The following is a 14321-nucleotide window of genomic DNA, read 5'->3' as shown; positions in this document are numbered from 1 at the left end:
ATGAAAAAGCAGTATTAATAGAGTAAAATTGCGATAAATATTCCTCAAAAAGAATAGCGATATATATCACTCTTCACTTCAGTGGGTGTGTATATATAGCAGTTGGCAGGCAGGTTAGGGTTTCACTCCTCTTCCTTTCGTCCTTCATCTCTTTCGTTCTATCAGCTATGGATAGTCATCTGGTGGCAAAGGTCCCTTTCTTTCTTTTCTTTTTTGATAATGATTATAATGTTTTCAATTAATTTCTGGTCGAATTTTTATTAGTATATGGCTAGCGCGTTACATGTTAATTAGGGTTACATATGAATGATTTGTTTTCCTCTCAAAACTTAAGTTTGATGATAGCTATCAAGTACGGACACTCCTCGGATGTTGGACACATGTCGACGCATTGTGTCCGACACCGCCATAACACCGAAATATATAATTACACTGACATTAAATTATATGATATTTTCAAATTAGTAGTGGTGTTGGTGCCCGTGTTCGTACCCATACTTCATAGCATAGCATGACAGTGAATTTGAATGCCTGTTGTTATATATTTCATCAAATTATCCCTTGTGTATGCACTTATAGTTTTGTTATTTTAACTGAAATAAGATTTTAATCTCCCATCTCAAAATCCAGATTTTTGGTGCATTTACATAGAAAAATGTCACATAAACACCCTTTATTTCAGTACACCCTGGTACACCCCATACACTAGGAAGTGAAAAGAGCAAAGAGAAAGTGTGCTTGTGTGGGTGTTAAGAGGTGTATATTGTCACCTTAAGTTGTCTATGTATCATAACTCATTTACATATTGTTGCAATTTTGGTCCTAACACCAACTTTTTGACTCAAAAACCGTTGACTTTTCCCCCCAATAGTGGTAATTTTTGGTCAAAAAGTGATAATTTTGTAAGCACGAACATTCCTTAAAAAAGGTGTGTCCTGAAATCACTCACACATGTGATTACACTTAATTATGAAATTTTCACAATTTATTAGCGGTGTTGGCATGCCTGTGTCGTTTCTGTATCCGTACGTCATAGATAAGAGTGCAAAACAAAAATATCATATGTCACTTGTTATATCTGTACAGGTGAAATGTGGAAGTAACTTCAAGCGCTTCAATTTTCGTGTGGATGAGAATAATCAAATGGATCTTAGCATGGTTGTGTTGAGGGCTAAGATACGGTCTGTTTTCAATTTTACCGCTGATACAAATTTCAGTCTGAAATATGTTGATGAAGAGGACGACACGGTGTATCTTGTGGATGATGATGATTTGCATGATGTGGTGAGGCAGAAATTAGAAATGTTGAGAATTGAAGTATATGGCAATGGATTCCTTCCATTAGAATTCTCTTTATGGAAAAGTAAGATCAGTAAATCCGTCTGGGAATTTATATTGAAGGAAGAAGTATTAGCTTTTGGTTGTGCTTTTGCCGGTGGGTTGTGTTCAGCGCTTATAGCAATTATGCTCACCAAACCAAAAGTTGAATCCATCCTCCCCACCCAACCCGTTGAACCTGTCGAACCCGCCCAACCTATCCAACCCGTCGAATCATTCATCAAACCCGCTGTTAGGACAGGTTTGTTTAGATATGGTCAAAAATGAGTTGCAGTTACCAACCACTTATCAAGTCTATCATCCTCAAGAGAGTGTGATGGTCTCAAAGTATCAATAATAAACTATTAGAAAAATAAGTATTTAGCAGGTTATTTTTTTTGGATTGTTAATTGGATGTTCTTGTGCTTTGCATTGCAACATATCTTTGCTTTTTTATATTATGTTATTTAATGCTTTATGAGATACATGGTGTATATTTGGTTGATGTTGATTGAGCCTTGTTTGATGTTGGTGTCGTTTTTTTTTTTTTTTGTTTAACAGATTTTATTTATTTATAAGCAAATGATAGACTAAAAAAATGAATACATGTACTGGTATTGGCGGAGCTACATAGGTGAGGTGATGCACTTGCATCCCTGGATTTTAAAATTACTTTTATAATCTTACATTTTTTTTTTAATACTTTAAATCTCCTAAAATATTAACAAGTGTCTATGAGACACTAGTTAAATAAACAAATATAAATAATTTGGAACTTGTGTAATCACTTTTAAAAGTGTATGTATAGTTTAAGTAGTGTTAATTAAGTTAGCATGTTAGTTATGCCCTATATTGTTTCGATTCGGCCAAATCGACCCATTATATGTACTTTTTCTTTGTTGAGCTAAACTATACTATAAGCTATATTTTCAAATGGAGAAAACTTTGAGAAAATCATGGTGAATTTAGTTAAGAACCATAGGAAAAGTACCTAAGGAATTGTACCTAAGTTTTCTCCTTTTCAAATCCATTTTAGTTACTTGTTAATTTTGTATTTAAAGCTGTTGACACTTTTTTTTTTTTTTCCCAAAGCTTACACGCTTACTATATAATTTTAGACTTATTTTAGTATTATTTTTTGGTCCCTTTTAATTTGTAAAACTCAAAAAAATAGTCCATTTAAAATCAAGCTTTTTGGTTTCTCTACTTTTATATTTGTTGTAATTTTGGTCTCAATCCATATTTTTTAAATTCAACATTGAAACAATAAATCAAAATTTTTGGAGTTAAATCATTACTATAGGGCCAAAAAAACATAGCTTAAAAACTCAGTTGTAACAAATGTGAAAATTGAGGATCAAAAAGTTCGGTTTTAAAAAATAAAACTATTTTCATGAGATTTATAAAATAAGGGGGACAAAAATACAATTAATCATATTGCTTTTATTGATTTTTCCCTAATAGAACTCATCTTCCGAGTTTAAAAATTAGAAGGCTGAGCCACTAAGCATTAGTGATTATTGTGTAAGAAACACACAAATTTGTTATATATTACGCAGTAGTTCTAAACCTTTTTATCTCTAACGATGTGGAGCGGTAAAGTTGATAATCTGACGGTAACTTTTATGGCCTCCTGCATGATGCCCACATATTCTAGTAGATTGAGATGGAGATATTCAGCTTCTTGGTAGAGGTTTGGGTCCTCTTGAAGGATGATAGCATGTTGATGAGGGTCTTGATTTTCACCAACAACTAACGATAACTTTTGAAAGCCTTTCGTGATGCGAGTCAGGCGCTCACCTTGCTTTGTTATGACTTCAGAAAACCGTTGGACAAACAACAAGATGTCACGAAGGAGGTTATTAGTCCATGTTTCGAAGATAAACTTCTTGTTTTGGAAGTGAAATTGCAAAGTTGTTATTTGATGTTTGTTTGGATAGAGGTTGGCGACGACTAAGCTAGAAAATTTTCATCCATGTCTCATGTTAGCCATATGATCTTAGAAGAAAAAAGTTGTGAAATAGCGAAGTGCGTTTCCCGGAGATCACATCATTAATCCATTTAGACATAAGATCAACAACATGAATGGGTGATAAAAAGTTTAAGATGTTAGAAGTTAATTGACATCTCCACCGAGAGGGTGTGCCTGTAAATGCTTTGATGACCAAGTAAGTAAGTTTTGTGACTGTGAGGTTTTTAGGGTAGAGAATAGTGTGCATGCACCTAGACCATAAGTTAGGTTTTATAGTTGGAAAATAGGGTTTTAGGACCCAAAACCCTGATCGAACACTTGTCTTAAAGGATAGTTGTAGATAGATCATGAGGTGATCCTGATCAAACGATCTTGTTTGGGTCAACATCCTTGTTTTAGTATGCATCTAAAGTGATTCCATGTTATGGTTCGTTTAAGCGCTACATGCTTATGGTGATTTAGTTCACTTATGGATTAAATCTTGGCCTAGTCCGAAACAAAATGAATACAAACTTATGGCTTGCCTTTTTACTTTCCACTTTCGCCATTTATATGAACTATTTTTTTATTTTAGTTAAAAAAATGAAGTATTTTTATTTACAATTTAATTCAATAATCAAAATTTTTAAATATGGACAAAACATAGGTGCATTTACGTTTTTCGTATGGTTCTTAGCTAAAAATATATCTTTTTATTCATAATAAACTATGAAAAAATTATGGATCTACAGAAATCATGAATAATTTAGTTATGAACCATGCGGAATAAATAACTATAGAAATGCACTAAGTTTTTACCTTCAAATATTTATTTATTTTTATATAAAAAGATAGTAAGTTTTGGTATATTATTTTTTTCTTCTAAATTTATCTTAAAGTTTTTTTCTCTATTTTATCTTTACTTGCCAATCAAGTAACTTAATTTTTTTAGAAGAATCAAGTAATTTAATTGTTTATATAAATGGATAATATCTTCATTAAAAAAACAATTTGTATCGATAATAAAATAAAAAATTGAAATATGTTTGTGGATCCCAAACACTAACTTTGGGAAGAAGTAGCATCAATATCCTAGAAAAATAATAGGAATAAAAAGAAAAGAAAAGAAAATAAAAAAAGGTTATTGTCAAAAATGAATTTCTTGTTGGCAAAGCCAATAAAGAGCCGTATATATATCACTCTCCGTGTGTATAGTGGTTAGGGTTTCAGTTCTATCCCTTTCGTCCTTCGCTTTTCTTCTGTCAGCTATGGTTTCTGATTTCGTGATCAAGGTACCGATCTCAATTTTCCCCTTTTTTCAATTCTTTTATATTAATTTGCGTTCAAATCTTTTTCTTTTTTATTATGCTATTTTCGTTGAGTCATACGCTGCTTTTTGTTCTTCGTCCGATACGATTTTTCATCTAATTTGGAGTTTGTCTGATCGTGATTATATTGCTTGATTTCAGTGGTATAATATTTTATAATTGGATTTAATCTGAATCTAATTGCATTTTTTTTTTTTACCCTAGAACGTGGGTTTTATGAAAATAATTTTATGTCTAACATGACAGTCGAATTTATTTGTTTATATTTTGGTTAGAATTACCTTATCTTCTTATTAAAATGGATTTGGCTTTCATGATCGATGATGGTAATTGGTTCTTTTTACTACGGTTCCATGTTAGTTTGTTAGGGTTATATGTTGGATCAATCGAGTAGGTTCAATTATGTGATGGGTGGTTTCTGGAAATTCATATCAAATTTCATTGTGCAATGTGTAAATTAATCTTTTCTAAATCATGGGTACTTGCAAAACTATGACGTATAGGATGAAGAAGTTCATCCACGATACTCGTGGTACACCTCTTTTTTCTTTGCTCATTATTGCATGGTGAGTCCAAATTTGTAACTTTCTCTTATAAATTAATATGATGATATAATATTCTTTTTGCATTTGAAAAATTTAGCTCTTTCATGTTATATTATAGACAAAATACCTCTAAGTTGACAAAAATACCGGATTAGCCCTCTACTTTTTTAAGTTTTAAATAAGTCATTTTTAAGTTGTTAATTCATTCAATGCTTTAATGCATCGTTACGCTTTTAAGAATATATTTGAAACTTGAAAGTTTAAAAAACTTCAAATATGTGCATTAAAACTTAGGACTAACTCGGTGTTTTTGTCAAACTTAAATGACCAAAGAGGTATTTAGCCTATATTATCTATGAAACATAGTTAATTTTACACTAACATCCAATAAGAATCAACTATTTCATGTCGTTCCATTAAAGTGAGGTGTAGTGGTGTGATTTGACGGAATACATATTTGATTTGCCATTTGATGTTGGTGTCATATTAGAAATTAATCTCAAATAAATATCATGTTTTAATATATGATAACGTACTTCATATCATGTCACTTGTTATTTCTGTTCAGGTGAGGTTTGGAGATGCCTACAGGCGCTTCAATGTTTCTGTGGATGACAATAATCAAATTGATATTGACATGGTTAGGTTGAGGGCTAAGATAAGGTCTATTTTTGATTTTACTGATGATGTAAAATTCACTCTGAGCTATGTTGATGAAGATTCCGAGATGGTGAATATTGTCGATGACAATGATTTGAATGACTTGATGAGACAACGATTCAAATTCTGGAGAATTTTTGTGCGTGGGAATGGAATCTTGCCATTGGAATTCTCTCAATGGAGAAATATGATGCATAAATCTGTAGGCAAAATAATGCGGAAGGATGAAGCAATATATTATGGTTCTGCTGTTGTGGCTTGGGTTGGGTTGGTATCGGCGATTATCTTCAGTAAACCAAATGTCCAAGTCATCCACCCCCCACCCCCACCTGTTAGTAAAGGTTGGTTTAAATAGGGCCTTTCAAGGTTGTCGAAAATGATCAGTTGCAGTTTTGAACCTCCTTATCAAGTCTATCATCCTTTGAGAGAGTGTGCTGGTCTGAATAAGTAATAATAAAAACTATTAGAAAAAAAAAAATGTTTAGCAAGATATTTGTTCCTTTGAATTTGTCTTGGTTTTTAGGTTTGGATAGTTTATTTGATGTTTTTGTGCTTTGACACTTCAACATATCTTTGTTTTATATTATTTTATTTTATGCTTTATGAGATGATATACATGCTGTTGATTTGATCAAATGTTGAATGAGCCATGTTTGAAGTAGGTGCCGTTTAGCTATGTTATTATATTTATAAGCAAAAAGATATAGTAAGTTTGTTGTAAGGAAGATTTAGATAGAAGGAAAAAACTACCATATAGCAACCAGAAGCTGTAGAGGATAGATACAAAAGATAAGAAAAAAAATCCAACCAGAAGGTAGCTGGAAAAAGCAAGAAGAGAGCCATCCGTGAGGGTGAGGGTGTAATCTTGAATAAGGTCATTAAGGTGCTCTAAAAATTATGGTTAGGTAAGGCTAGAAAGAACAACTGGGATAGCAATAGCACACTTGTGTAATGAAAATAGTATGAAGTTTATGTGATGAAAGAATAACAGATCCCAAAACAAGGGGTAATAGATGGTTTTCATAACTATAAAGTCTAATTTGTAGTTTCCCTGCAATTTAACCGATTCTCTTGAAAAAACCCTCCCAGACACCCTTACCACTAGTTTACTTCCTTGTTGTATTTGTTTAAATGTACTGTTTTCATTTAATTTAATGATGTATTTTTTCCGTCAAATAGCATGGTGGTTAGAAATAAGTAGGTGGAAAATTTTGGGTTTGAACCCTACCTCCGTTATATTGCAATTTCCTATAGCTCACGAAGACCGTAAGAGCCCGTTTCGTACACAACATATGAAGGCAAAATATGATAACTATCCTGTTGTTTGGTGCACCAATAAGAAAGGATAAATTAAACTCATTTCTAATCCATCTTATTCACCTTTTATTATTTTTATCCTAGTTTTTGTTGGATTAGCAACCTGATAGCATAAAACAATCACACACGCTTCTTCTATTCTTCAAAAACCTCCTTGGACTCCCAACATCTCCCGATTCTATTTCAAAATCGTATTTCAGTTTTTGTTTTTTCTCAATTCTATTTCAACCATCATGAGCGACGGCGCCATCTAGCATATTTCATCAATTAGAGTTATATTGCTTGAATAGATTTCATTGCAACCATCCCCGTGAGCTTAACTCAGTTGGTAGGGATATTGCACTTTATATGCAGGGGCCGGGGTTCGAACCCGGACACTCCACTTCTCCACAATTAAATTGTGTGAACTCTAGCCACTAGGATATTTGAAAAAAAAAAAAAAAAAGATTTCATTGCAACCAAATGCTTCATTGCATTGGTGATCATCGATTGGCTTTTTGGAGTCATTGCAACCAATAGTTTTATTGCATCATTTACCATTGTTTGTTCCCAATTCCAATATTTTATGCATGGATTGTACCTTTTGATCCCAATTTTTTCATGTATTTGTTGCCCTGGGTTCCCAATTTTTTCCCGAATGTGTTTTTTTGACATATTTTTGTTTAATTCAATCAATAGTTGTGAGTTTCAAAACAAAAATTTCTCAATTTGTTTTGTTTGTTCTATCGATTTGTTTTTTTCTCCAATTTTTTGTTATAAGGTGGATCAGAATACTTCAGTCAACAGTTCTCACTTGCAATTTGTTGACGATACACTTTTGTTAGGAGGAAAGAAAAGTTGGTCTAATTTGCGAGCCATGAAAGCGAATCTAATTTTGTTTGAAGTGATGTCGGGATTAAAAGTTAATTTTCACAAGAATATGTTAAAGTGAGTGAATGTAACAAACTCGTGGTTGCATGAAGCAACACCAGTAATGAATTGTAGAAAAGAGAAATGCTAGGAACACTCTCTTTCTAGCACTCTCCCTAGCAGTCACTCTCCTATTGGGTGAAACTCATGTGGGTCTCACCACTTTATGTGGGATCCATTTTCAATGTGTGGTACCCACATGAATTTCAGCCAATAAGAAAGTGAGTGTTAGAGAGAGGGTGTTAGAAAGAGAACTCCTCATCCTAGAAATAGTAATTTTCCCTCTACTTATTTACTTATTTGGGGTTGTTTATTGGTGGTGGAGATCCTCTTTGTATTCATGTTTGCAAAACGAGAGAAGAAAAAAAAAGTTGCTTCACTTTAAAATAAAAAGTAAGAAAATAATTTCTTGTTGGAAAAGCCAAACGCATCATACACACATATTATATCACTCTCTGCTTCAGAGAGCGAGTGTCTTTATCGGCTAATTGCGACACTTCCTTTCATCTTCATAACTATGGATTCTTCTTTGCTGATTAAGGTTCCTTTGGTGATTAAGGTTCCGTTCTCAATTTTCCCATTTCTTTCTAATTTACGTTTTATTATTTTGCTTTCAATTCGTTTTTCTTTTTTGTAAAGTTATTTTTGCTACGTCATGCATGCACTGCTTTTAGTCAATTAGCTAGTTTTATTTCACGGTGGAAATTAAAAACAACCATATAATGAATTTAATCCATCTATTTAATGATTGGATTAAATTCGTTAACTAATTTTTAGTTTGATAGACGAATCGGATGGATAGTAGAACAATGAATACAATTGCTACCCCTATTTAGGAATTATAATGGGAGTGTGCTCCTTCTCGAAGTATTAAGTTCGATTGTGTCAATTATGATGGGTTCAGTTAGCTTTAAATAAATAAATAAAATAAAATAAAAAAAGGAATACTCATGAAACTGTGTCAATTGAATCGCAAGTGATACATTGCATGTTATTAGTTTAATTAGGTTTCCATATGTATTATTTGCTTTTTCCCTGAAACGTGGGTTTCATGAAACAGAATTTGGATATATATCGTCACTTCATCAAATTATGCACTTTTGCTCTTTATTTGAACTAAAACTTTATTTTAATTCTCATTTTAAAATTGATTTTCTCTCTAATTTTTACAGATCTTTGCAATTTTGGTTCTAACCCAAATTTTTAACCTCAAAAGTGTTGATTTCTGTCCCAAAAAATGGTGACTAAAATCCTTTCAAGGTAAAATATAGAAACTAAAAATGCATTAAGTTAGATAAAATAGAGGGACAAAAAATACATATAAGCCTAAAAAATATCATGAGTTTCTGGACTTAATATCGTGTCGCTTATTATATTTGTGCAGGTGAAATTTGAAAATACCGTCATGCACTTTCATGTTCGTGTGGATGAGAATAATCAAAGGAATATTAACATGGTTGAGTTGAGGGCTAAGATACGGTCATATTTCATTTTTAATGCAGATGTAAATTTCAGTCTGAGATATGTTGATGAAGAGGGTGACTTGGTGAATCTTGTGGATGATGATGATTTGGATGACATGATGAGGCAGAAATTAGAATTCTTGAGAATTGAAGTAGATGACAATGTATTGAGAAAAAAGATCACTAGATATGCCTGGAGTATTTTTTTTTATATTTTGGGTCTAGATTTGTGGTCGAGATGTGTTCAACGATTATGTTTAGTTAATCAAATGTCTAATCCATCCTACCCGTCGAAACCACTTTCGTCCAACCCGCCGTTAGGAAAGGTTGGTTTAGATAGGGTCTATCAGGTTTAAAAAAAATGAGTTGCAGTTTCGAACCTCCTTGTTAAGTCTTTCATCCTCAAGAGAGTATGATGGTCTCAACGTATCGATAAAGAACTATTAGACAAATAAGTGTTTAGCAGCTTATTGGTTCCTTTGAGTTTTTATGTTTGGATAGTTAGTAATTGGATGTTTTTGTGCTTTGACTCATCAAATTAGCTTTGTTTAATATTATTTTATTTTATGCTTTATGAGATGCATGGTGTTGATTTCATTAATGTTGATTAAGCCTTGTTTGAAGTAGGTAATCACTTGATACTGCTGATGAGATGAAACTGTTGATTTCATAATTTATGTCAGTCTTAAACTTTTTCTTTTCTTTTGCTGCTGTCCTTGAAACGACATTTTTTTTACAAAGGAACAGATGATGCAACCTTTTCACATTGATCTGAACTCATAAATCATTCTTCTACTAATTTACAAACATTCTGTTTTTATAATTACATAGAAACTCCAAAGAAAAAAACTATCTTGACCACTTAGGTTACACATGAACACTTTTTTAAGTGGTACAAACTATCTTGACCACACTAATAAATTGCTCATTTCATTGGTTGATCGATAAATTACCCATGGTTCTTTGAAAGTAATCTAGAAAAAACCAAAAAAAAATTACACCGAAACATAATATTCCTTATATTGGTTGGTGAGTATCTATCTTTACATTTTTTTTCATTGTGATAACGTTTGTAAATTATGAACGTTTTTTTTTTTTTTTTTTGTGAAAATTTGTTATTTTACTACTGCACCGTAGAAAATTGTTCGAAAATGACACCTTAAATATAGTTACTGAGACTATTCTTTTAATATTGAAATCAATCAATTATGGTATTATGACTACTCTACTATGGTATTGTGACCATTCAAATATGGTGTTACTATCGATCTAACTTTTAACATCTCCAAGAATTGAAGAAGAATATATTTTTAAGATCATTCTTAATATACCGAAAATGGACTATGATCTTAAAATATTATTTATTCTAAATGGACATAAATAATTGAAGGGGCCATGCTCTTAAGACCCTTTTTAATTCTAAAAGGACATTATACCGAATAATGACTAAGGTTTTAAGAACACCCTTAATTCCGAAAGGACAGAAAAAGAAGATGAGAAGAATAATAGCTCGTTAACACAAGGGGGAAGAGAGAAAGAGTACTTGACAACTCAATAGAACTCTTTGGTGTGTGAAATGCACTATGAGTTATCTATTTATAGAGAAAATTCACAATTAATAAGTGATAAACTTTGGAAACGTAATACATCATTACTTTAGAATTAAGTAATTCTAACATTAGATCTAGTACAAAAATATCTCAATTGAATACCAAAATATACTATATTGAGTACAAAATATATTATATTATGTACCAAAATATAAATATTTCAGATTGTCCTAGATCTAATATGTGACTTCAAGAAGTAATACTATCAAAGGAAAAGAAATTTCTTGTTGGAAAAGTAAAAGAATATTGCTTGTTGGAAAAGCCAAACAGAGCATTATATATACCACTCTGCTTCAGAGAGTGAGTGTGTTTATCGGCTAATTGCTACACTTCTTTTCATCTTCATAGCTATGGTTTCTTCTTTCGCGGTCAAGGTTACGATCTCAATTTTCCACTTTCTTTCTTATTTTCGTTTTATTATTTTAATTTCAATTCGCTTTCCTTTTTTATAAAGTTATCTTTGCTATGCCATGCATGCACTGCTTTTAGTCAATTAGCTAGTTATATTTCATGGTGGAAATGACGTTTTATTTGCATCTGATGTATGTTATTCACATTATTATTTATTCTGTGTCCCGACACCAACTCATGATTACATTAAATTATGTCATTCTCTCAAAATTATTATTGATGTCGACGTGTCAATATCCTTGTCATATCTGGTGTCCATGTCTGTTTTCATGGTTCATAGATTAGGCATATCTTTTTAGGTTCTGTTTGCAGGAATGTTTATTTAAGGTTTCGATTAGAACAACGAGAAACTTCCTTGGCATCTTGAACAGCAAGAAACTTCTGCTGCGCCAGTACTCCTGACCTATTTCATTATTCTTTTAGAAATTTAGGGTATTTAATCATCCAATGAAGAGGAATGAAACAGAGGTCTCATTATAAGGATGGCATCAGTTTCCTTTTCATTCTATCAGTTTTTAGAATGTCCAAACAATGGAATACCATATCATTCTATTCAAACACACCTTAGTGTTTAGATAAAGATGTATACCTTGTATGATCTTCTCACTTCACACCCTTGAGAAAGTCACTAGAAGCAATGCTATATGGTCTGGCTAATTTGACTTGTTAATTGGCCAAGTAATTGGTTTGAGTAGGTTATATATTAGAACTTGCGATGTAAGTCGATCTGATCAAGGCATGGTTTTTTCAGTAAAAATTGTGAGGCAGAAGGGTTAAGAATGAAGAGGATCTATCGCTCAATTATTTATTTATTTTGTAAAAGATTGGGCATGCTGAAGAACAATCTCACATGTTTCTACCTAACAGGCTCCCTTAAACATTATCAACTGATTCGAAAAAGTGAGAAGTTTAGTGCGACATGTTAATATATTTAGATTATATCGGTGTTTGTCTTTAAAATGGTTCTCTTAGACATACTTGACTACTTAATTGTAGCCAGCTATTGAAAAATAACAAATTTGGTAGGGATTAGAGTGGAAGAAGTAAGAGAAAGGTAAACTTATGAATTGCAACATAGTTGGTATAGATTTCTACTTTGTGATTTGTGATGTATGTTATTGGCATTCCTAATTTATTTAGGATGATTAAACATATCTTCTAAGGTTCTGTTTGCAGGAATGTTTATTGCAGGTTTCCATTAGTTTGTACTTTTCAAACATGTTACTTCTGGAGTTATTATTGTATGTGTTAAATTAATAACCTGCAATTTAATCTAGTATCATAAAACAAGCCAATGTGAAACACCTTTATGTCTGGCTCCTAACCTATTTCATTATTCTTTTAGAACTTTACGGTATGTTAGGAATTGGATTCGTGGTATCATGTCACTTATTATTTATTTCTGTTCAGGTGAGATTTGGAGATGCCTACAGGCGCTTCAATGTTTCTGTGGATGACAATAACCAGATTGATCTCGATATGGCTGGTTTGAGGGCTAAGATAAGGTCTATTTTTTATTTTACTGATGATGCAAAATTCACTCTGAGCTATGTTGATGAAGATGCCGAGATGGTGAATCTTGTGGATGATAATGATTTGAATGACCTGATGAACCAACGATACAAATTCTGGAGAATTTATGTTCGCGAGAATGAGAATGGAATCTTGCCATTGAAATTCTCTCAATGGAGAAATATGATCCATAAATCTGTCTGCAAACTAATGCAGAAGGAAGAAGCAATATATTATGGTTCTGCTTTTGTGGCTTGGGTTGGGTTGTTATCAGCGATTATTTTCGCTAAACCAAATGTCCAAGTCGTCCAACCTCCACCCCCGCCTCCATCCGTTAGTAAAGGTTGGTTTTGGTAGGGTTCGTCAAGTTTGTCAAAAATGAGTTTCAGTTTATGAGTGTTTATCAGATTATTTGTTCCTTTGAATTTGTCTTGGTTTTTAGGTTTGGATAGTCTATTGGTTGTTTTGTGCTTTGACACATCAACATATCTTTGTTTTATATTATTTTATTTTATGCTGCTTTATGAGATTAGATACATGTTGATTGATCAGTGTTCACTGAGCCTTGTTTTAGCTATGTTTTTATACTTATGAGCAACGATAGAATAAAAGGAATACAAGGTTAAGTATGTTGGGTACTGTTAAATTAATTAAACCTCCCCTCTTTTTACTCTTTTTTTTTATCACTTGATGCTTCTGAAAGTGATGAAACTGTTATTGTTCTACCATTTCAACTTTAATTTTTTCATTTCTTTTCTGCTGTCCTGAAAATGACATTTTTTGCAATGGATCAGATGAAGCAACATTTTCACATTGATCTGAACTCAAACTACTCTTCTACTAATTTATTAAGTGGTGCTTTTTGCTTTGATACAATTTAGAGAAAATTTAGATGGAAGAAAAAAACACTACCACGATCCACGCATGTTCAATATCTATAGTTCGAACTGTTAGTGTTGCAAAAACGGTGTCTCATCCCTAGGGATTTCAGTTAGAGATCCTATTACTTAATCCTGTATTATAATATGAAATATAAAGTGGTGTGTGATTACCAAACTAATCGAGTGTTTATGTTATCTAGACAATCATATTGAATGTTTGAATTTTTCTGAATAAAATACTAAGGCGTTTGATTTCACCTACAGCAATTATATCCGCTAAAATACTTATGATTTATACATACTGTCTCCACCCTCTCTTTAATTTCACAAAGTAAAGCTTCTCTAGCAGCATCCCAAACCTTTGGCTTCTCTGATCATTTCTTCTGGATCAATTCCAAAGTAGCACCAACAATAGAC

The 14321-nt window shown here is 32.4% G+C and overlaps 2 protein-coding genes across 2 annotated transcripts; both read left to right on the top strand.

Moving 5' to 3' along the window:
- Nucleotides 1-4488: 4488 nt before the first annotated feature.
- On the top strand, nucleotides 4489-6386 carry LOC25493717 (protein NBR1 homolog). The gene is made up of 2 exons (XM_024780911.2): nucleotides 4489-4560; nucleotides 5710-6386. Exons 1-2 carry the CDS (start codon nucleotides 4537-4539, stop codon nucleotides 6154-6156), a joined length of 471 nt encoding a protein of 156 aa, XP_024636679.1. The 5' UTR covers nucleotides 4489-4536; the 3' UTR covers nucleotides 6157-6386.
- Nucleotides 6387-11411: 5025 nt separating this feature from the next.
- On the top strand, nucleotides 11412-13585 carry LOC25493715 (protein NBR1 homolog). Its single transcript, XM_013602294.3, has 2 exons — nucleotides 11412-11474; nucleotides 12922-13585. Exons 1-2 carry the CDS (start codon nucleotides 11451-11453, stop codon nucleotides 13378-13380), a joined length of 483 nt encoding a protein of 160 aa, XP_013457748.1. The 5' UTR covers nucleotides 11412-11450; the 3' UTR covers nucleotides 13381-13585.
- Nucleotides 13586-14321: the final 736 nt, after the last annotated feature.

The sequence above is a fragment of the Medicago truncatula genome, chromosome 4 (genome assembly GCF_003473485.1).
Source record: "Medicago truncatula cultivar Jemalong A17 chromosome 4, MtrunA17r5.0-ANR, whole genome shotgun sequence".
Lineage (NCBI taxonomy): Eukaryota > Viridiplantae > Streptophyta > Magnoliopsida > Fabales > Fabaceae > Medicago > Medicago truncatula.
This window is presented reverse-complemented; position numbering and strand designations above follow the sequence as displayed.